The sequence below is a fragment of the Numida meleagris genome, chromosome 13 (genome assembly GCF_002078875.1).
Source record: "Numida meleagris isolate 19003 breed g44 Domestic line chromosome 13, NumMel1.0, whole genome shotgun sequence".
Lineage (NCBI taxonomy): Eukaryota > Metazoa > Chordata > Aves > Galliformes > Numididae > Numida > Numida meleagris.
In genome coordinates, this window is record NC_034421.1 from 493,883 (window position 1) to 518,843 (window position 24,961).

Sequence of the window (24,961 nt, forward strand, 5' to 3'; positions counted from 1 at the left end):
GGCTATTGCTGTGCATCATAATGACACTGGGCCCAGAAAATTATGTCAGGAATCTAAGGTTTTTGCTGTCTGTGACATCATAGCATAAAACCTAACCTTCAGGAGCCCAAAGTATTTCCAGTCCCATTAAGCATGAGCATACTTCCAACCATTTAGAAGAACTGACCCTGTTCTGCATTTTGCCCTGAGGCATTATTCAGAAGTGGTCCAACTCATCCTGTTGGACCTTACAACTGGCCTGCTTAAACACACGCATCACGCCTTGCATTTAAAGGATGTGCTCTGATGCAACTGAGTATCCCAGTACATTTCTGTATTTCAGAGAAAGCCCATACAATTCTCACCAATTCCTGAACTTCATATGCTACGAGAGGAGCAGTAGAGTGATCAGTAGAACAGTGTACTACTGTCTTTACTCGCTGTTCAATCAAAATGAATTACAGAAGCCCTTCTAAAAGTGCCTTTTATGCAGAAGCAGTGCATATGAAGTAAGATCCACAGGACACATCTCCTGAATAATAAATATCAGCATAACCTGAGTGATTTGAGCAGAGACAGCCTCACGCTAAAGAACACCACATATACACGGAGCCTAGCATAATGCCATCCACAAATATGCTACAGAGAGAAAATCAGGGGTAGGGAGTGGCATGGATTTCCTGTACTGATGTACTGTAATTGCATCTGGTCCACGGGTGGTCTATCATAAATTGCTGAACAATTTTTTTCTGTCCAACTGACTTTGTGTTCCCTCCCCCTTTTAAATCCAAACAGCTGACAAAGTCAACGATGACTTCTACACCAAACGCCGACATCTTGCAGAACTGGCTGCCAAGGGGAGCCTGCCACTCCACCCAGTGCGCATAGAGGAAGACAGAGCATACACGATCGACAGTGGCTTAACCAAACAGAACGGGCAGAAGTCCAAAATGGCAAAGATCCACACACACCCGTTAGGCTACAATTCCCATTACAAGACCTGGGATCCCAACGACCAGTCTCTTAGACGGCAAGGATATGCAAACAAGGGGAAACACAGTATGGGAGACCCAACATTAAGTGACCCACTGACAACTCGGAGCCAGAATTATTTGGGCCCACAGCCATACTTCATAACCAACAGCAAGACAGAAGTAACTGTTTGAGCTTTTCTTTCTTTCTTTTTTTTTTTGTAAAGAAATCCTTTAAAAAACACACACAAATATAACAACACAAACACTCAACTAAAAGGCAAAAAATAAATTTTAAAACATAAAATGAAAAAAAAAAACACCACAGTGGAATGAAGAAAGCAAGCAAGGAAGGAAGAAAAGAAAGAAGGAAGCTCCACCTGGACATTGTTGGTATCCAGCTAACTAGACTGAAGAGTGAGCTAATACCATTCAGCAATACACACTGAAGGTTGAATTATAAACTCCATTTGTACTTCACAATGGAACATAAACCCTTGTGACTAAATTTTTTTTACTTGAAACTAAAATCCATGATGAGAAGTAGCACAATCTAGAGAAACTTTATGTCTGCTTAAACATTTACTCTGTGTACCTGCCTTGAGACAGAGAAAGAAGAGAAAACAATACACTGTAATATATTATTTCAGTGAGGAATTTTGTATAAAACCTATTAACAATCACTAGACCCATGAAAAGGCAAGACCAAACATCTTGGTACAACCCCTAACATCTATTATCATACTTTCATCCCGTTCTATAGAAAGTGCAAAAAATATTTATACAGTAAGAAAGACTCCTTCATGTGGAATTTATGAAGACTGTTACAATTAAGAGCATATGCGACCATTCTGGCTGATAGTATAGATTTCTGAGGGGTAATAACAATCAGCAGAAGATTTTGTTTCAGTTTACTTTGATTTGAAAATTTTGGGAACCTTCACAATAAGGAGAGACACATCATGTGACACAGAAGGCTGCTGGGGGGGAGTAAGGGCATCAAAATATTCCCTCTCGGTCCTCCTGTTTTTAGGCAGATGGTAACAATTCTCACATTGAAGACTGTCAGGACTTTTTCTTCACCTAAATGTTTTGCCTATCTTCAACTGCTTCAGACTGAAAATAAGCGTGGGTGGTGCCTTTACTGTATTACTATTGTTCAATGACAGTCTTGTTTCTTCAAGTGACCCCTTTGTCCCTTTATGCTATTTCCTCATGTTTTGCTAAGGATGACAAGGGCTCTGCCCTGCTCAGCCTCCTCTGTTTGTCCTGACGGGAAACTGGACTACATCTCCAAGCGGTGGTTGCACAGTCAGGTTGCACTATTTAGATAGGCCCCTCCATTTTCCTAGTTTAAACTTTTCCCCTTTAGTCTGTCATTTTGTATTTGCTTTTAGCCATGGCAGTTCTTTCTTTGTGGTTCAGTTAAATGTTGTATGGTATATTGTCTCTATTGTTTGGCTTTCTATGGTGGCATTCCCTCTTGGTGGACTATTTGATGGAAGAGTCTACTGGACTAGCCTCAGACATCAAATAGGTTTGGGTTTAAACTAATCAACTGGATTCATGGTCTTGGCTGCGGCTCTGATGAGATGAATGCCTTGTTTGTATGAGCAAAACCACTCTCTAGTTGGTCCCTGGTAGCAGCCTCACAGTACTAGGCCTGTAAGGCTTCTGCAAATCCCCAATAAGGTAAGCAGAATTGGGATGGCAGGCAGCATGTTCAGTTTTTCACTTAAATTCCTGCCCTTCCCCCAGAACTGAATTCTAACTAGCTATCTTACTACAGCTGAATTCTCGCTAGCTGTCAATTCTTCTTGAGATAAGTTGTGGAAGGGTATGCAGGGAGGAGTGAGAACTCTATTTTGTAAGAAGAACTGGAAATGGCATTTCTTACTGTACTCAAGTGACTGGCAGCATTTCCTTTTAGCCCGAAGGATGCAAGGGCTAAGAATGTGAAATACAGTTAAATGGAAAGATCATTTTTTCTAAGCTATGAGATTGACATGCATTCTGAGAGCATCAGCATCTCTCCATAAGCGTGCTGCTAAATTGTATGATCATCTATTTTAAGACTATCAGAATTGGACAAAGCCCAGGGGACAAATACTTTGCACACAACCCAGACTCTCTATTATCTTACTTTTATTCTTTTAATATCTATTGCCTTCACAACTGGCTGACTTAATTTGACCCTTTATGGAATGTTGCCGTTAATCCATATGCTTTAGATACACTTTACAGCTACACTGTAATTCACACAGGTTTCGTGTAACTTGAGCATATTTTATGTGGAAATATTTTAGTAACTGTATGTTCTGTAAGTAAACTCGTGTTAATAATTGTTAACTACAGAGTTTATGATACCAATAATACTTCCTACAATAAAAACGTTTGTTTGTTTTTTTAAGAATGTTTATTTGTAAACATATGTATTCACTATATTAATATGAATTTCTTACCTGGCAATAAAATTGATTCTATGTGAATCCAACATGCTGGCTCATTCGTAAGCTTTTACCACTGGATCAATTTTTGAATATTAACTGAGCTTCTGGATCTTCTCACTGCAGCCAACAGTATTCATCTCGGCAAAAACGAAGATCTGACTCTGCCACTGGTAGTCTTGTAAACAAGGCTCTTTGGAAAGTATGCACACACTGTATACGTTACATAAGTGCAATGTATGTTACACTCAGTGAAACAATACATACAAGGTGTGCACGCCTTGCAAAGGTCCATGTGCCCTACAAACATCCAAGCTCATGCCTGTGCCACTTTATCCATAAAATCAGTTTTGAGGAAGGAAAAAAAGGTAAAGATGCACAGGGCCAGATTCTGTTCCTCATGACTGCATGGGAGTTTTGCAGTAAGGTTCAACTACATCCCGGAACTGAAATTATCCAGCAAGCACAGATGAAACACTGGTGTATACTGCTTCAATTTTTTTTATACATTTGCTACAGAAAAACCTGTATACAACATCTGTGTACCAAGCCAGTTGGAACAGAAATGTCATTTATGGGCTCTCATTACTGCTAACGGCTCATAAACCTGACCATGAACAGAATCTCAGAAAAGGAGAGCGTTTTGGTAACTTCTGTTTGCTTTGCTACAATGAGGTTGAGTAGAGTTTCCGAAGGAGAAACAAGGAATCAGCTTCCTTTCAGCTTTCCTTCCTTGAAATGCCAGAGGGCATTTTCAAATAAGCTCAAGAATTCCTCTGCCCAATCCTTTTCATTTCTCTGTTTGTCATACTCACCCCACTGCACTCCTCCTCTCCTATGTACCATATCCTTTCAAGTGACCTTCCCACTAAATCATAATAGTCTCCTGGACAAAACAAAAGGCATCTTTTCTGGCTCCACCCTCTGAAAGCTTGCTTCCCTCCACAGACTTTTGTCATGTTCATTTCTCTATCTTCAGCTGTGGCCACTCAATTTAAGTTAGTAAGTTCTCCGCTATTTTCTCACTTGTTTTCCAGGGCTTGTTCTTACTGTTGCTTGTATAATGCTGATCCTATTCTCCTATGTTTCTTGAAGAATACCTATTAATTTCTATACAGTTTGCAGCACTTCTGGTAGCTACAGAATTTCATATTGCTCTGTAGTGAGGTCTCCACTAGTAGCAATGCCTAGTCACCTTCAATAAAACCTCACTGAAAATAAGTAGCGCTTTTCCCACAGACAACCATAGATCTGACTGACTTCTCACAGCTCCAGCTATCTTTGAATTCCCTAATCATCCTCCAAGTAACCACAGTGCTACCACTGTAATCAGGTTTCTAGCCTCTCATCTCACCTCTTCCTCACTCTTCTCAAGCTGAATACCTTGCATATGATTTCAGGTCTCTGCATGTTTGTTTTTTTCTCTTGCGTTAGCCTGAACCTTTTGGCACCATGAACAAGAATTGCATTGGGTTTTCTTCAGCATTTCTTCCATAAGTCTCCCTGATATTAACTCAGTACCTCATTACACCCAACAATATGTGTCATCAAGAAATGAAGATGTTCCATATACAAAGCTATCAGGTCTCATAACATTCCACACTGTAGCTGCAAATGTTTCAGACTCACTATACAAACAGATCTAGGAAAATTTTCATGCTTTGTTCTAATTTTATAGAATGATTATTGAATTTGGGGTACTGAATAAACAACCCTACTCCAAAAATCCACTTTACATAAAATCCTGTGGGCTTTATTTAAACCTGGTCTCCATACTTAAATACGTTAAGGATTCCAGTGATAAATATAGTCTTTAATGTTATTATATCATCTAGTGTTGAGGGACATGGCTTAGTGAGAACTACTGGTGATAGGTGGACAGTTGGACAGGACGATCTTGTAGGTCTTTTCCAACCTTCGTGATTCTGTGATTCTATTTGGCATGGATAATTTTATTTTGATAAGAATAGCAACAAGAGGAAGCATTGTTTATTAGTTCGTATCATCTCAAGTACTATCCAGTTCTGACAATGTGATAATAAGATCAGTACCCTCTTACTAAAAAGTGGGTATTACTATTTTTGTGAGTGGGAAAGCCATATCACTGAGTCTATAGATTACATATGACTTCAGATAATTTTGTCAGCTATTTCAGTATAATAATATTATTAGCAGCGCAGATGACATGCTAGCTTGGATCTGAAAGCTATTTTCAGCCACAAAAGACTGAATGAATGCCCTATTCATGTAAAGTTATACAACTTGCTCTATGGATAGTTTTTACGATACTATTACATGATCAGTAAAAAATGGCTTACAGGATGCATTTAAATACTAATTAAAAAACAATAATCTTGTATCAGTTCAATAACAAAGTCTCAAAGGAGTAAAACTCCTATTAATACTGTTGGGTATATTAAACATCAGGAAGTAATCAGAAAATTCCTGGGAACGAATCCTCTAGAAACAAGGCCGATTTGTAAGAACAAGATCTGAGGTTTTCTAATTTGCAGATAAAATTATGAGTTTACCAGCAGTTTTGCAGAAAATGCACACATAATGGCATTATTGCACAACTAATCTGCAGGACCAGACACAACACTGTCCCAATTTAGAAGAAGTAAACTACTGAATGTAGTTTAGGTTCAGACCACTCTGTCCACCTTCCACCTATCTGAAGAGATGTACAAGATGATTCTTCATGTCACACTCTGCAGTTTCCACTACAGGTAGTCCACAGAAGAGCACAAAGTCTTATGTGATGGCTTAGGATTCAAACTCAAGCTTATCTTCAGTGTTTTACCCATAACATTAGCAATGTTTTCTTGAGAATAGGCATAATGTCAAGGAGTGGATAACTTACATTTCACAAAGAGGAAATAAAGAAAGAGACTGCACAACACGAGTTTACCAATGGCAGCTTGGACTGTTACTCACAGGGCCCATCTCTTGCCGCACTCATACTCTGTTCTACCAAACTGCACAACCGGTTTAGGTGGCTCTCCTGCTATACATTGTGTAGGACTATGTTTCAGAGTGTAATGGCAGATGAGGATGACTAATGAGAGAAAACAAATTTCAATCTTTTATGCTAAAACACTAAATCAATTCATGTGAAAAATGTTACATAATAGCACAATAATCTCAGCCTATGAATGGGGAAAAAAAAAGTCAGTAAATGCTATTACAGCTAGAAGCCCAGGGGAAATTTTTCAATGTAAACATCAACATACAGCTCTAATTTGAAAAGTTATTGTAAAATACATTTCCTGGAATTCAGTCTTTCTGTTTTAGAGAATCCCAAAACTTGAATTTGCTCAGTCTGCAAGTAAGATATGTCCTCATACCTGCCTATTCAACCTAGAATACGTGCCTTAAAACCAAGACTTTACTCCCTCCATCCAGCTGCACTAATGAAAGTCAGGACCAAATCAGGATACTGTTTATATCCTGCATCTGCAAAAGCTGCCAGCAGACAAAAGCGGCTGATGAGGCATAGTAGTAAATGCTCTCGTAGAAGATGCACCAATAAGAATTTGACACACATCACTCAACTTTGCTGGCTCTGTCAGGTTAGCAGAACATAAGACAGATATATATGCCGCTAGCACCAACAAATCACACTACTTTACACTGGAAGGAAATCAACCCCGGCCCTACCTCTCAGGCTTCTTTCTATGTCATTATTTGCCAAATAAACATTATCTGAACAGTCCAGGGCTCCCTGAAAAGGTCTTTTTCATCCAAGGACCCCACTCTTCTAGCAATGTAATGGTATTGCTTCAAGAGTAAGGTTTTCAATTCATTTTGAGCCACTACCTTTACCTAAGTGCATGAGGCAATGTCATGCTTGATCTGGTCCTTCAGCGATACATGAAGAGGGTCTTTATACCTATCTTTCTCTTTAGGTAACCTGAGGACAATTTTGCATCCCCAAACTGCTGCCATTATATAAAACAGATTTTTTTTTCTTTAGTAAAGGTAGAAGAATTATTTGTCTATTCAGGGCTTTAGTTTTATGCCGTTAAAACACATAGTCACGCCTTGTCTGTTTAAGTTAACACTAGCTTCCTTTGCTTAGCAAATTCACTTGAATTTAAATTATGAGACATCCCTTCCTGCTAATAGGAGTTTAATGTTTCACTGTCAGAGTGCATCATCTGAACCTGCATGCCGAGTGTTGTGTGCATCCCTAGAAATGAACAAGGCTGGGAGCACACCAGGCTTTCAACAGTGATGATATCCAATCAAGAGAGCACATCAGGCAGTGTTGCTGCGCAGTCTGAGGTTCAGCTACAACTAGGACTGAAAAACAGAACTAATCACTGGCCTTTCGAGTGAACATTGGCAGGATTATTTAGTCAAGGAAAGCAACTCTTACCAAGCAGCAACTGCGCCAGTGAAGTCAGTAATGCTGCCTGAGCACAATGGTCTTCTTTTTACAGCATGCAGTTGTTGGCCTTACTTTCACTCTCCAGTACTTGGGTTCACGCTAACATTTTGCTCACGCTCATTATTATTTGAGAGACCTTTGTCAATCTGAGAACATGTAATTCTCCAAAGTAATTGGTCCCCAAGGGAAAAAGCACTTCACCTGTTACTATTTTGTTAAGCAAAAGAAACATAAAGTCTCATCATTGTGATCTTTTTCCCCACCACCAGTGACGAGAAACTAGGTTTCGCTTTGTCCGCAACAGTTCCTTACAAGGGCAGGGAGAAAGCTAAAGGACTCCTACTTTTCTGTCAAAGGATTTCAAGTTTTCAAGGCAGTGTTAGACTTCAGTAGGGACTTTTCAGACATGCTCTGCAGGTGATAGCACTGACTGCCGAGCACAGAGGCTTCCTGTTGACTCCCTCACACACTATGAATGAAGATCATGCAATTGAAAGACACAGACTGGCACTACATCAGTACTGCCTTTACCACATGCCATATGCGTTTCACAGGAATCTTCTACTCTTGTTGTTAATTACACAATTAGATGCAACAAAGGATTCAAAAACAACTAAGCCCCAAAATACAACAGCTCATTCTGAACCTGCCCACTCAGACCTCTTACAATTCTTACAGATCTGATCTACGTGGCTGATCTCCTACTAAGCTAACGATGTGTCCGATCAACCAATTTCAGTGGCTGCTTCCCACCACCCATTTCAAGAGGTCAGGAGAACTGTGCAATATTTTCCGAACTGATGTTCTCTGGAGAACTTCTACAGTCTTCCTGAGCATCCCTCATCACGCCTAACACCTTCCTTAACCTCTCAACTTCTGTACATACCTACGTAGTAGTGTTTGCATTCATCAAAGATGAATACTGATTTAGAAAACCCACCTAACTGCCTGGCTGCATTTTAGGGGCTCTGTATCATTTTGAAGATCATAGAATCGTTTGAGTTGGAAGGGACCTTTAAAGGTCAACTAGACTGCCAGGGTACACTGCTCGCTCAGATTTAAGTTGCCATCAACCAGAACCCAAGATCTCTTTCATAGGGCTGTTCTCCTGTCTGTACTGGGCTGCCCCACCGCAGGTAGGGAATTTAGCACTTGCTCTTGTACAGCTTCATGCAGCTGGTGACTGACTAGCCCTCACATTTTTCAAGGTCTCTCTCCCTTGAGGGAGCCAACAGTTCCTCCAATTTAGTATTGTCCTCAAACTTAGCATATGCTTGAGTCCTGCATCCAGACACCATCTCCAGATCAATCCTTTCCTTTACAGATTAAGCACCTCATCCTGTAGAAAGAGGTGTGATTTAAAAGGCTTTAAAGAATATGCAAAACTTAACCCTTACTAAAGACAGCATCAAAACATATTGAATTTTGATGTCCAGTTCAAAATTATTTCCACATTATTTACTATCTAGTTTCATAGAAACTCCTGCCTTAGAAGCTTCTTTGACTATTAGGTAATATTTGGTGGCTTACCTGTTAAGATATTTTTTGAGTTGCTACACAAAATTAGATTGCCACATTAAATACTGGAATTCTACACACTGTTTCACTGTGCACAATTTATTTTATGATTAATTTACTAGATAAGATATCATTGTTCACAGACAATAGATGAGTATTCACCTAAATGAGTGTTCAGCAGGAAAGCCCTATTTTATCATCCCCAGATTTATTCACAGACACAGTTATTTCTACGGTTGCACTTCCTTGATAAGTCGGTAACAGAAAATTTTATTATGTTGAACACTCCAATAGACACTACAAAATCTATTCTGTCATTTTAAACTTTTTCATAACAGAAAAGTTTACAAAAAATATTGTGTCTGTGTGAAGTGACAGTGAACAGGTAGAAGAGAGAGAATGCTGCACTTAAAGAGGTGGTATTAAGTCTTTATCAGCCCCGTTCCCATTCCCCACATCTATAATGTTACAGCCATAAACACTGCATAACAATGCTTTCTCATCACAAAGTACTTCTGAGACTGAAGTCAATGCATTTAATCAAGTTCAGTGAAAGATGAAGTCGACTTTCCATTATGTTCTATTATATTTGTTCACTTTTCAACAACAACCCTCTAGGATGGGTCACAATTTCTGAAAAATAGAAGACACAAAACTGCATAACTATTCTTTATAAAACATTATAGTACTCAGTAGCCTTCAAAATTCTTCTCTACAATCTTATCTGATAGTGGGAGGAATGTTTTGCAACTCACACACCCATACACACACATATACGTATGTAAAAAGCAGCAGCAAAAGAGAGACACACACAGAGAGATAGCAAGGTGTGCCAAACCTTCAGTTTACACCGTCAACGTTATGGAACACTAGCCATTAATGACATTAACAGAAGCAAGCTTGCATTAATACAGAATCACACGATCATTTAGGTTGGACAAGACCCTTATAATCACCAAGTACAACCACCAACCTAACACCCCAAGTCCACTGCTAACCCAGGTTCCTAAGTACCACATCCATGTCTCTTAAACATACCTCTAGGGCTGGTGACTGTACCACCTCACTGGGCAGCCTGTTCTTACGCCCAATCACTCTTTCCACGAAGAAATTCTCCAGATATTCAACCTAAACCTCCCCTGGAGCAACTGACAGCCATCATGTCCTGCCCTATCACTTCTTACCTGAGAAAAGAGATAACACCCATCTTGCTACAACTTCCTTAGACAAAGAGCATTAACTTTTTGAAGAGGCAATATTACCCAGTAATACTATTTTTCCTCTCTTCTCTGCATTGACTTTGGGTTTTATTTGGATTTTGTTTTGCTGTTAGATTTAGTTTTTGCTAATATCAGAATGGCCATATTCTCATCAACAAACAGAAAACTAAGATAAAGAGATTATCAAAAATGCCCACTAGATCAAGACAAAGGTTACAAAATTGAAAAGGTGACTTAAGGCTGAAGCAAGAAAAATTATATAGAATTGATAGTGTTGCCTGTTGGAGCCAAATACTATGGAGCTTTTATACCATCTGTTAATTCCCCCTTTGTTTGCTGCATAAGGGAACCACATGAGATACACCGTAATAAACAGATTTTTTCCTCTTGGAGATCATAAGTCTCCAGAACCTGTGGCATATATGTTCACTTACACTCAAGCTGTTAATATATAAAAGTGAGAAGAGAACCAGTATTTTTATCAATGTGGAATAGCAGCTGGGACAGACAACACAACCTCCGCAGAGGGACACGTCCATATGTTGCACAATAATGAATGCCAAAAAAGAATCCAGTATAGAGGCTTCTCTTCGATAATTCTATTCAAAGTCGTTTTAACTAGAGTTCAATAATCTCTGTCCATGAAGAGTCTTCAAAAACTGACATGGTGTGGTATCTTAGAAAAAAAAACATTTGAAAAGTCCACATGCTACATTCTTTCCCAGGCTCGTTTCTATTACCCAGTTACGATGAACACTATCTCCAGCCAGAGCTGCATTCCAGGCCTTACCATTCATATACTATATTTTTGATCTTTTCTGTAGCCTAGTAAAGGTTTTTGAATTTGCTGCCAATTCAAGCCCTGAAGCATAGATGGGAATAAAAAGTATTTTATCTTCAAGCATACTATTCCAGATCATGGTTTCTACTATTTTCAATCCGTACAGTCTCTCAAGCTGTATGACTTGCTGTTTCCCTGAGAAGACTCATTTGGATACATACAAAATCCTAATACCCGTTGTGCACATTCCTGTACATAAAGCTTGAAGCTGTGGAGCCCTCTGCTCTCATCTGTATTTATCTCCTTTCAGCAACAGGAGGAAGGTTTGCCAGAAAGCTTTCATAGGTTTCTCATCCAAAATCTCAGCCTGATTGAGGTGCTAGTAGGACAGATACTTTTGGTTCTCTGTTGGTGAGCAAAGAAAATGCCTCCTGAAGCATTCTGATCAGAGGTGCAGATTTCTGTCCTGCTTTCATCCAATGATATTTTAAAAGTCAGCTGTTCATTCTTAATGGTAAGCTCTCCAGTCAAAAAGATTGATAACTTTGGTCAGGATCCTATGTTGCATCAATGGGATGAAGAAATTCAAGATCTGTGCCTGATTCAGAAAGTAGCGAAATGCCATAGCCAAGCATTAACATATCTGAGCTTTTCATAGTATTACTTCACCTGACAGGAGCACGTTTGGTTGAACAGCATAGCAGTCTTCTCTTACTGTGAAACCATTTGAGTCTTTAGCTTCTCTGCTTGTAGCACCGGCAATGCAAGTAATGGGTGACATACACAAAAACTGCTGCTGACATTGGTCCATGGATATTCAAAAAACACGGAGGATTATTATTTTTTAAGACATCATATAGTCTGCACAAATGAATCACACTAATTTACACGGCATCATAAAGCTGCCTGCACTACGTATGCTTTAGAAACACAGTCTCTTCCAAGGATCTTACACTGGAATTAGAATTAGCTAACAGGCAGGAACTAGCGCTGACTGAGATTCCAGGACCTGCCTGATTCTCACAACAGCAAAGTCAGTGAGTGCAACCAGGACACTAGCAGTTTTCAGCTAGGCCTCTCCTCCCACAACACCTCAGTGCTTTAGAAGGCTGGTCTCCTTCTGCCACTCCTTAGAGTATCTGGGTTTTGATCGTTTATCTCAATGGATTTTAGCATCATCCTATTAGGAGAAGGCAGGGGCTCTGACAGTGATAGTGCTACTTAGACCACAGCACTTGTGAGAACAGGGCAAGTGTGAAGTCAAGAAGGATCAAAACGTTGGCAAGGAAACTGGCCTCAGAAGTATGGAGAAGGATCTTTTTGTCATGTGGTTTTGAGCTCATTTCACGGGGTACACATATGATTCCAGGAAGAAAAGAACATACAATCTCAGCTCAGAAGTAAGAGGAAAAAGAACAGGAAAGACTGAGCAGGAGCAGAAGGGGATTTCACTACATAACAGGAAGATCCTACATTTAACTCTCTAGCACCTCTGTAGTGCTTCCCAAACTGCTTTTCTTTTTCCATCTTGCCTAGATGGGACTACTACAAAATGGGTGCCAAGTCCAATATTCAAGTAATAGGTACTAGGCAAATGTGAATGTGGTATCAAATAAAATTTTCCAGAAGTTCAGTACAAGTATTTTCACTTGTAATGTAGAGGACAGACAACAGCATACAATTGCAGAATGGAACAACTTGGGACTGTAAGTGCTCCTAAGATGTGACTGAAGTTCACAGGATCTACCAGCCTAAGGGCATGATAAACAGACAAGGTAGAAAATGATGGGATAGGAAACTTTTACATAAGAAGATTTGGGGGTTATCATGTCATAGAGAAGATAAACAGCAGAATTCTTATGATTCCTATGGGTTAGCTGAAGCAGCATCCAGAAATTCATGAATCAACTCCAGAAATGAGAAATAGCAATGGTCAGAAGATTAGAAATTACATAGACAAAGGGAGAAAAAAACAAGGTAAAATAAAACTTTGTTATTAGGGAACATTTCTTCTTTTTATTCGAGGAACAGCTTCTGAGACAAATGATTATATCTATGTAAAGAGGTGCTGAAAAGAGAAAAACAATATACCCTGCTGGAGACAGGAGAAAAAGTAGTTGGCATACAGATGATTTAGTTAAGTAGTAGAAGAAAAATCTATTGAACAGCATGGAATGACAAGCAGTGAAATGGATTACATACAGAGGCTGTGGAGTTTCCAGAGCTGAATGATTTTAAAGAAACATTGAACTGATTCTGTCAAGAATGATTTAGATATCATTGAATTCATCTTGAAGAAGAAAGATGGACTAGATGATCTTTGAAAGTCCATTACAACTCTTCTAGTATTTTTCCTTCAATGCCTGCAGCAAAGATGGGACACAAAGTCTGTTCCCATAGGAATTAGTTTTCTCTCACATTTATTTTATCAGGGAGCAGCAGATGAAAGCTGTAACTAGTAATGTAAGGGTATCAGAGGTTTACCCAAAATTCATTGTTGTTACACTGCAATTGCAAATTGGTGCATTATGTTCTCATGGCAGACTGACACAGTATCTGAAAGTGCATAAATTCACACACACTACAATGTCTGGCAACAGAGACTCCTCCAAAGGCACAGACTGTAGCTCGTTAACTGTGTCATTAGCTATAACTGATACAAACATCTGACAGTAGTTCTTTCATTCCAAGTCCCTACCTGGCAATCACAATCTCTAAAAGGCCAAAATCCCAAGCTCTGATGCAATGAGCCTTTTCCAGATGATGTGGTCTCAGAGGTAAGGAAAGAAGCCACCAAGATACAAAACTAGGCTTTCAAAAACTATAGGTTTCAGTCCCACATCTGAAGAGAACTTCCTATCTCGCTTACGATGTATCAGTTCCTTTTTGTGCTTTTAGTTTATTTGCAGTATTATTTAAAACTGGGGATAAAAATAATTAGTCTATAATTTCACTATAAAGTTCCCTGGGACAAGAAGCGTAGCCCACACTATTTAAGAGAGAAAGGAAAAGAATATCTCCCCACTTGCTCCCAGTAGAGTTCATATACGAACTCTGGTCAGTCCTGGGAAGCATGCACACAGTTAAGGCCACAATCAGATAAATTCACTGAGAATTTAGGCAATGATATCGCAGCGACCAAAAGTTGGCCATAAGACAGACAAATGGGCTGTGAGTGCTCCCTGCAGTCATTTGCCTGCCCTTGGCACCAAGATGGAACCACACTCTTTTGTAATTACAGATAAAAGAGATTTTACAGAAGAGCTCTCCGAACAAGCCAAACAACCTGAAAACAAAAAAAAAGGCCCAACAACTTGCCTGCATGCTCATTCTTCAGGCTCGAGAATAACCATCAAGACAATTTTTTTATTAGCAGCTGTTCAGAAGTCAGTTCTAGATTCGTTAGTGCAACCAGTGGGATTTCCCAGACAAAAAGAAAAATATGGAAAGAGAAGTATTTGAGAATAAATTAGCCTGACTGTAACAAGGATGAAACCACAAAACTCCAAAGCTTTGGCACACAGAAATTACACAAAAATGAGTGCCACAAACAAAAGATATATTTCGATCATAACTGGAAATCTTAAATGGTAAGCCCCATGCCTTTGACAGCAGAGGACAGACTCATCTACAGAGTCAAAGACTCCTCTGGAAAAGATTATAGGGTTTCAAGAGAAGAACTAAGGAAACCTTATGCACTGTCACATATGTAATTTAATAACAGCTTTAAATTATATTAGAGGATATACTGTCACATCTCTATATAAAAGGCAAGATACAAAAATGCAGCCTAGAGTTCTTTCCCTATTCTCCTAAGCCAAGATCATAATGCATATGATCAATATTCTTAATAATTCTTAATAATTACCACAGTAACAACTGTTACAACATTGTCAGTAACACATTTGAAACAACTAGTTAGGTCATTGTTAGTTGTCCGTATGCAGTCATACAGAACTCAGTGAGCACTAATCCTGCTCGTATTTACTTCCTTGGGGCTGGTTTTGCAGCTAGTGCTGATTTGTGAGTCACTGACCCTTGGTTGCAACATAAGCATTTGTAAAAACCAGTGAGAGACTGACAAAAGAGACTTCTTTCCTCTTGGGAAACTCCACCGATTGAAGCTATTGCTATTACTCACTACCAAGAAAAGCACTATAAAATGAAGTCTAATTATTTCAGCAGTACAGATGTGCATGTAAAAAGCATAGCCCGAAGTCATAGAGCAGACCTGCATATTTTTTTGTTGATGAAGTAGAAAAACAGCTAAAAAAAAAAATCTAACTGCAAGCATGTCACATTTGCAAGAGGAAAAAAACCAAACATGTTAATCCTTTTTCAGTTGGTTCACTATAAGGTAATGAGAACCACATTAAGAAAATCAAATTAGCAGTAGCTGTGATTATTTTCATTTGATCTCTCAAAGCCTTTTCTAGAAAGTTGAAACAAAATATACTGAATCCCTTCTGGAATGTACTGTTTCCTCCCAGCATTTCGTTTTAAATTCAAAATACCTTGGCTTAAATAACAGAAACTGCAGACATGACTGAAAACATGCATCTGAAAAAAAAAATCATTACTTAGTCTAGAATTTCACATAAGTCATTAATTTCCTATCTGCTGTCAATAATTCTTTGATGTTATTTTGTTTTACAGTTGCTGTTTGTATGAGAATCTTTGTTTTTGGTTTTGTAAAATGATATTAGTCTCTACTAGTAAGTGTTGTGAGGTGAGCTGAAAGAGGATCATTAAATAGGACTCTTAGTCTGATTTGTGCAGGTGGGAATCCATCTCTCTTTACAGACTGTGGGTGAAATTCCTATATACGCAAAAAAAAAAAAAGTAGTATTTCTTTTTGTTTTGTATTATTTTACCAACCATAAGCAACCATACTCCAGAGCTGGTTGCATACAATTTTATATAAAATATTTAAAGCACCTCTACAAGTTACCCTGCTAACTTAGAGACAGATTCTTGTGCTCATTACACTACAGATTTGATCACTTAACATTTATAAATGTAAATGTAAAACAGTTATTTGTTTATTTCACAGGGAAACTGCTGATATTTGCTGAGTAATGCTAGCAATCATAATTTAGAGTTTATATGCATAAACTAGATTCTTGAAGAGAAACAGATTGCTAGAAGAAGCATAAACTGGATTAAAATTTTAAAAATCATTCTAAGTTGTAAACAAAATTAGCAAAATGCTTCACCACTGATGCCAGCAGAATCAATTTAGAGGTATATATTTCAAGGAAAGGAAGCATCATGCACAAACCTAATTCTCTGAGATACTTTCCTACTGACCTCCAGAAGGATTAACTCACACCTAGTGACATTCACTCAGTGAGGTATTTAAGCACATGCCTGATATCTGACAGTTATCTGACAGTTAAGGGCAGAGGCTCTGTATTTAAAGCTAAACATGTTCTTAAGCATCTTACAGCACTGAGCTCTAGCTGAGAAAATACCTTTATGAAACATTTGGAGTTATTTAAATCAAAAGGATAGCTTCTGAAGTTGCTGGATTACTCGATCCAATACAACAAAACTGCCGTTTGCATGCTGAGCTCTTTCTGGTAGAACTGGCTCATCCAATATTCACTGTAGCAATGTGCCTGTGTTGGAGTAACTGTTCTAACCTCAACAAAAAGAAGAAAATCTTTCTGTAGTCTACCATAATATATGATGTTGCATTAACTTCTTATTTACATAAGCATTAAAGTAATACATAGTAGCAAATACTAGCTTGCATATTCAGTTATTGTCATTTCCACATTTATCATTTCCCTTCTCCAGTGGGCGCTCTCTTTTCAGCAAATGAAACAGTCGTAAAACAACTGAAGACTTGTCAGTATTACTAGATCATCTTGCTTCAAACAGAGATACCATTCAATAAGCATTCTGAACAGAAAAAACATAAGGAAAAGGGAGAGCCAGAGTCTGGCTGCAAAAAAAGGGGAGTACACTAAAGAGCCCTTTTTGAAGCTCTATTTTAACAGCAGTATTCAATGATAGTTTTCTGAACAAAACTGGTCACTGGTAACACAGAGCACTGTGGAGCAGGGCGTGAAAGGCCTGGGCAAACTGAGCTCCTGGGACCACTTAGAAAACCTTTATAATTTTCCTAATTTGTTGATATATGGTTCCTGTTTATGTATAACGGTCAATCTGTAGGAATTTTTCTTTTCACTGGCAGCTTCTTAATCTAAACAAGCCCATTCTCAAACTGGAGGTACGCATACATGCACTTCTTTACTGGGGAAAGTTATTATTATAGTATTCATCAGAAGAAGAAACGGCACTATAACCAAATACACCCCAAATGATCAGGCTCTTCATTCTCTGTAAAACCACTGCACGGTATGGTGTACACTGCTTAAAAAATAATTTTTAAAAAAAGTAAAGAAGTTGGAATTTTACTTCTTTTTCTCTTTTTTTCTGACTACAAAACAGAAACAAAAGCAACATTCTGAACCTGGACAGAGCTTCCTCGACTGAAATTAATGAATTTATGTTCATATAAAGAAAACCTAAAATTTCACTTTATTGTTGTTGTCGTTCATTGTCCATGACTAACAACATAATCAGCCTGCTCTGACAGTCCCCTAAAAATGACTCACAGCCATCCACCTTGTCTGTGAGCTTTTATACACTAGGTTCCTCCTGATTTCACTATTTGCTCTGTTTTACAGAGGAAAGGTTGACTTTAATATAATGTTTCCACTTCCATACATTGTCCCTTGCTGAGCTCTTCCCAACTTCCTCTCACCATATTTTATCTTTCTGTGAGTGACTTTATGCAGCTTGCCTGCACTCTACAGCTTTGTAAGCACTAGCAGAATATACTTCATTGGATATAACCCCATCTCCAGTTGTAATGTAAAGCTGCAATGAATACAGATATTTCACAAATGTCTAGAAAGATGGATAGCAAGTCAGATAGAATTTATGGAAAATAACAGACAATATGAATCTCCATAATATCATCTCCTGTCAAGAAATGGACTATCTTAAACAAGTGTAAGCAGCAATATTATTCGTGGTTACACCACAGTGTAAACACTCACTGGATTTGAATGAAATTCCCATGAGTACAAATGAAGAGACAAAAGACAAAGATAAAAGAAGCAGCTGAACCTAGAAGCTAGAAAACTCGAAGACAAATAAAGTGAGATACATCTCCTCATTTTGTGTGTGAATGGGAATAATTATTAAATCAACAATTAAATCTAAGACACTAGCTGAAGTGTACAATGCAGAAATATAGATAAGTAGAATAAGTTCAAGGCAGAATGAAACTCCACAAGTTTTCCAATTACACTCCATCAGTGCACCTCAGCTTTGACATACAGTTATTGCCAGTGTGACCCCAAGCCTCTTTTAAACACAGTCCTGAAAATGCTTCAAACTGTATCAGAAGAACTGGCGATTTTTTAGGAAGAGAGATGATTGCAGAATCTTTACAAATCCATATCCCTTCGTGCCAAGGGAAATCTAAAACCTGGGTCACTTGTGCTAAAAGGAATTGAGGAGGCCTGTTACATGTTCAGTATGTTGATGGTTGGACTGGATGACCTTAGAGGTCTTTTCCAACCTTAGTGATTCTATGATTACTAACAGAAAACCATACTGGAGAATAACAGAATTGAATCTGCCACTGTCAGTATGCTCACAGAATCACAGAATGTCAGGGATTGGAAGGGACCTCGAAAGATGATCTAGTCCAATCCCCCTGCCAGAGCAGGAACACCTACATTAGGCCACAAGAACATGTCCAGGCGGGTTTTGAATGTCTCCAGAGTGACAACTGCAGTGTTGCTGTGATCTGGAGCAAACCAAGTGATAGCAACATTGAGCAGGTAATTCCCTTGTTCCAAAAACAAAGCAAGAGGATTATGCCTAAAACTTTTCAAAAATTAGCTGCTGAAAATGCCAAAACAGATGATACACCCGAACTGTAGTCCTTACCACATCAGGACTTTATCCACTACACTCTCAAGACAAGAAAAAAACAGCAAAGAAACTGATGTGAAACAAGTGAAATCTGCCCAGAATGGCTTGAAACAAGAAAGCAACCTCCTCTCTGGAAGCCGGAACAGAGCTAGCATGGCAAAAAAAAATGAGCATCCCAAGATAGATGTGGTAACCTACCATCAATGAAAATGAAGAGGAAAAAGACAGTGCCTGTCTTCGCCCCAAATGAGCATCTCCTTTCGGAACAGGCAGTTGGAGTCTGGATTGCTCTAGACAAATCGGGACTGTCTTCCTCTAATACAGATATTAGGACTATGTTAGCAACAAAAGATATCTACAAAGACTAAGCTGAAGGAGCTGGAAGGAAATTTTCCTCCATCTCGGGAAAACCATACTAGAGATTGCAGCTGTAGCTTTTTTTTCTTGTTAAATCATAAAATCATAGAATGACAGAATGGCCTGGGTTGAAAAGGACCTCAAGGATCATCGAGTCTCAACCCCCCTGCTGAGTGCAGGGTTGCCATCCACTAGACCAGGCTGCCCAGAGCCACGTCCAGCCTGGCCTTGAATGCCTCCAGGGAAGGGGCATCCACAACCTCCTTGGGCAACCTGTTCCAGTGCGTCACCACCCTCTGAGTGAAAAACTTCCTCCTAATATCCAACTTAAATCTCCCTTGTCTCAGCTTAAAACCATTCCCCTTGTCCTATTGCTATCTACCCTCACAAACAATCGTTCCCCCTCCTGTTTATACCCTCCCTTCAAGTATTGGAAGGCCACAATGAGGCTCCCCGGAGCCTTCTCTTCTCCAAGCTAAACAAGCCCAGTTCCCTCAACCTTTCCTCACAGGAGAGGTGCTCCAGCCTCTGATCATCTTGGTCGCCCTCCAGCTTCTGACAAAGCAGTACTAATACGAAACTATCTCCATGTGCATGCTTAGCAATTAAACAAGGTATTCACAAAGAGTAAAGCAGCTCATGCACATCTAGACTTCTTCTAACCTTTCTCAAATGCAAACAACCTTCGGGAAGTAAAGATTCTAAACGCTTTAATTTATACCAGAATGTATATTAGGATCAACTTCAAATTTTAATTTTTCAGCTTCTTTTAATTTCTAACTCTTCTTGTTTCCTCATTTGTACAAAAATGTGCACACATTCTCATTGTACACCATTAACTGTCAATTAAAATAACATTTCCTATTATTCATAGTCAGATGTGGTCTTTTGTAATGACAATGTGCAATTATTTACAAGTTTCTAAGAAGCTGTTTCATTAGAGTCATTAAGATAAAGGAAGCCCAATACATTTTTATATCAATAATTACAGGAATAATTCAGCATAATTCATACCCAACATGCTAACCTTTGCAATTGCAGGTCAAAACAATCTAAGATGGTGAGAAGAAAAAATAAAAAGGAACTGAACGCAATCTTAATGAGCAAAGTAACATAGTTCGGGGATTTCAATGTTTTCAAAACTTGCTATGTTTAAAACAAGAAATTTTATGGCAGAAGAGATTTCCAAACTTAGTTTTCAAATGCTGAGGTTCGTTTTAATCATATTCACTCAAATGCTAAATCCTGGACAAACATTGTCAAAAAGATTAAATCAAATCAGGCATAAAGATTTCAACAGAAACACCTGTGCCATCTACAGCGTAGAAATGTTTAAATGAATACATCTAGAATAATGCTGATTATTAAAACATTAAAGATTGCAAATGTTTAACCTAGGAGATGATCCTGAAGAAGTCAAGAGAAAGACAGGGTCAAAGGAGGATTAGCACTTAGATTAGAATATTATAGCATCACACAGAATCATCTCTCTCACAACGATCAGATAAACTCAGAAGTAGGAGCAGTTTTGGGAAGAGCAGAAGAACAGGTGAAGCACACTTATCTCATACTCCCCTGGCTTCTAACAGTTCACAGTTCAAGACCTCCTGGCATAAGTTTCAATTTTTCTACTTAATAATTCTCAATGTATTATTGTGTTTTTTATTCTGTTCCTCAGTCACTTCTCACACATACCAACTTTTAAAACCCTCAACAGCCCACAGAAAAGCATTCCATAACCATTTATAAGGCACGAAGAATGAGCCATTTTTGTTCGTTTTGCATCTGTATCCCTCAAGTTTCATTTGATGCCCTCTGAGCATTTGGAAAGATCATCTGGATGTAGCTTGAGATGGAATTGTGAACACAGGATTAACTATTCCATACTGAACTTGACATCCATTCATTTCGTGTGTTATTCTTCCATATTTGATGCTTAAGTGAAAATGTGCATTTTAAAATGTAATTTAATTAAAAAGATACAAAAGAAGAAGAAGGAAAAAAAAGGAGCACAGAAGCAATGGCACAGAAATATTGAAGAAATCTATAAAGAAAATGAAACAGCCTGGGATATACCGTCCCCTAAACGAACCCCACTAGTTCTTGTAGATCCTAGTCCGTAGTTCTTCCAGTCACGATCCACAGACATCTGAGGGCCTTTGGGCTGCCTCCTCAGCCTCAGGGACAGTTAATTCAGAGAAGCAAGTCTTTCATTAATAGTTTTACATCTGTTATGCACAGGTGCACTTCCCTTGGTAAATCTAGCCTGCAATTTGAAAAATGAAAATAACAAACCTGACAAACATATTCCAGCCAAACCAGAGTGGACAAGAGGAAATAGTCACTAAAATTACAGAATTACACAGCGGCTAGTGAGAGCTATCATATTTCATTGTATTAATGTAATACATAAGAGCTAAAGCATTTTTTTACTTGGAAAGTGAGATGATTCTTTCCCTCTCACGGATAAGGCTCTAAAATGGATCTCTCCTGATGGCAGGAAGCTGAAATTTCCTCCACCCTTGATGCTGTTTCAATATGTCTTTTATTCACAGTCATCCCTTGGACAGGATACTTTTTGAGAATAGATGTGAGCTTAAATTTCAAAGCAAGGTAGCCAGAGCAAGAGAAACAAGCTTGAGGCTAAACATATTACAGAAACATTGGTTACCTTCCTTAATTTCACCCTTAAAGGCAGAATCAAGTGGCTCTTAGAAGAATTTATTTTCCAAACAGGCACTGACATAAGCAAAAGGAGAAACAACAATATCCCAGTTAATACAATGTAAGTTAATTAGCTCTAAAGAGCTTCAGGATGTCAGACTTGAAACTATTAAGATAAATCTTATCCCTTTTCCTTACAAAAAAAAAAAAAAGGAATCTTTAATGTACTTGTTTGCAAGGATCTCTAATGGGTATGGGAGTTTGGCAGTCATTCTATAGCTGTCAGCCAAGTCATCAGGAATAGAATGTTACTTTAATAATGGATAAATGACAACAGATCTTAAGTCAGCATGTATGTAACCTAGGGACACAGAAGCATTAATTAAATCAGTAAAGGCAGGCAGAAGCCCAAGAGTAAAACCTGAACAAGAATTTGGGAAGCACTGATAAGGCTTGATTTTCTCCCTCCACAGCATGTGCCCTTAGCAATTCAGCCCCTAAGATGCAAGCAAGCTGTGAAATGAGCTATCAGAACACTTGTCAATCATTGGACAAGTTGTATCATGGTCAAAAGGTACTTCTATGGCCTGCAGGAACATAATGGAATGAATATATGATGTAGGATTACCAGTGACTAAGCAACTGCAGTTTTGATTACTGCAGCAAAGAGGCTTAAACAGAAGGGGAGAGTGATAATGGATACGTTAAGGATTATAATTCTTACTCTTTTCATTTCAAAGCCTTTTCTTGTTTCAATTGCATTTACTAATTTTTATCTTATGGAAGACAGCATTATGGGAGAAGGAAGACAAATTGTTAACTGAAGCTAGATCAGCTGGTATTCTTCTTATTTCCAAATCCAGGTGTTTCAAAGTTACATAGGCAGATGGAGTATGAACTTATCACTGGAGACGCCCAGCCCTCTTTGAGGAAGAAGTGATAGAGAATGAGAAAGTAATAAGCTATATTAACAAGAATCTGATTTGTTAAATAAATGCAACATTCTTGAAAGGATCAACATTGAAAGTACAACATAAAAATCATCCCATTCTTTAGAAATGATATGGAACAAAGAGTTTAGGGCATGGAGTATTCTAGTAGTCAAACGTATGTTTAGAAGAGAAAATCCTTTAGACTTTTCACATTCAGAACCTGACTGATGATTACAATTTCGTGAAAATCCTTGCATTACATTCTTTGCCCCTTCCATTCTTAATTTAATCTGAACTCTTAGTGAAACTGAAGATAATCTAGAATCCGGAGAGTGTTTGTTTCCTTGGTTTTTGAAGAGATGCTGTAAAGTATAACGCGCAGATTGGCAATGCATTAGCAGAACTGCAGTAACTGATTAAACTCCTGCGTAAACTGCAGGTATTTCCTGTCCAGTCCAAACAGGCAGCTGAGCACAGGATTGGGCAGCAGCACTGCAGTCTCCTGGTCTGTCACTCCTGGAAGGTCAGCACAAGTACTGCATCTCACTTTTAAGTCCAGAAGGTTTACAAAGGGGCTCACGTTCACACACACATTTTTTCCTACTGATCTCATGTGATCTGGCCACCAAGGCCTAATGGAAATAGCTACCTCAGAATGACCTATTTATCCACTTCAAAATGCCAGAAATCAACTTCCACAATGAACCCTACTTGGGTGCAGTTCAAATGACAGATTTCCCATTCCTTTCTCTACATCTTAATGTGCGGCCAGAAGAGAATATTTTTTTTTCATACAAATCTCAGAATGAAGAAGTTTTGTGTATATTATTCCTTTTTTCCGTTTTGTGCTACCTCTCCCACCAAATAACCCAAAGTGAAATTAGCATAAAAACGGTGTTTAAAAAAGATATCTCAAATTCCTTGTATTGCACAGAAGGAAGAAGTTCTCTCATCAGTACAATTCTTCTATTAGTAAAGAATTTACTTAGAGGAAGCTAGATCAAAACAATTCCAAGTGCTAATTATGTTCTGCATATGAAGTTGCTCCACCTTCATAAACACAAATAATGAACAGAGCTTTTTATTAAACAACTTCTCCAACAGGAAATTAGAAATGTACATCCCTGTTGAAAAGAAAATAACAGCAGAGCTCACTTTTAATTCACTGAAAATAATTCCAGTTTATATAGAATGGAGAAAAGACATCAGTTACAGGAGATTTGGGCACTAAGAGCAAAACTAATCTGTACAGGTGTGTCATGCAGACCTCTTGAGTCTGAGTTAGAGGAAACAAGATTTGACAAAATGGAAGAACTGCAAATAGAAAAACCTAAAATCTTTGCGAAAAGGTTCAGTACTCTTACTGTGGACTAATCAATCACCTGGCAAGTATGTGATGAACACACATGGGAATTCCCAGAGTGTAATAACAGGTAGATAAACAAGATAATACAATTTTGCTCATTCTGCTGCTACAACTTGAAAGCAGAAATTTATTCTGGCAATGACAGTTATACTCCCTGGCCATCATCACTAATTAAATCGCTCTTCCCTATTCCCTTTTTTTCCCCCAAATACAAATGTGATCAAGGACAGAGCAATATAAGTAAGGAAAATAAAACTAGATCTAGGTAATAATTTCAAAAGCAAAATGAAGTAGCCTGAGATATTAATGTAATCCCCTTGGAAAACAAAGTCTGCTTCTGCCAGGAAGAGAGATGCAACAGTGGATGAGGTAAT

The 24,961-nt window shown here is 38.4% G+C and overlaps 1 protein-coding gene and 1 long non-coding RNA gene across 19 annotated transcripts in view; one reads left to right on the forward strand and one right to left on the reverse strand.

Annotated features, from left to right (window-relative positions):
• The window catches only part of SHISA9 (shisa family member 9), a 168,601-nt gene extending 165,241 nt beyond the window's left edge, over nt 1–3,360 (forward strand). Inside the window, 1 exon segment of the mRNA XM_021411205.1 lies at nt 775–3,360. Within this exon segment, the coding sequence (XP_021266880.1) occupies nt 775–1,145 (371 nt within the window). The 3' untranslated portion in view covers nt 1,146–3,360.
• The window catches only part of LOC110405685, a 382,975-nt gene that overhangs the window by 124,951 nt on the left and 233,063 nt on the right, over nt 1–24,961 (reverse strand). The window lies entirely within an intron of this gene.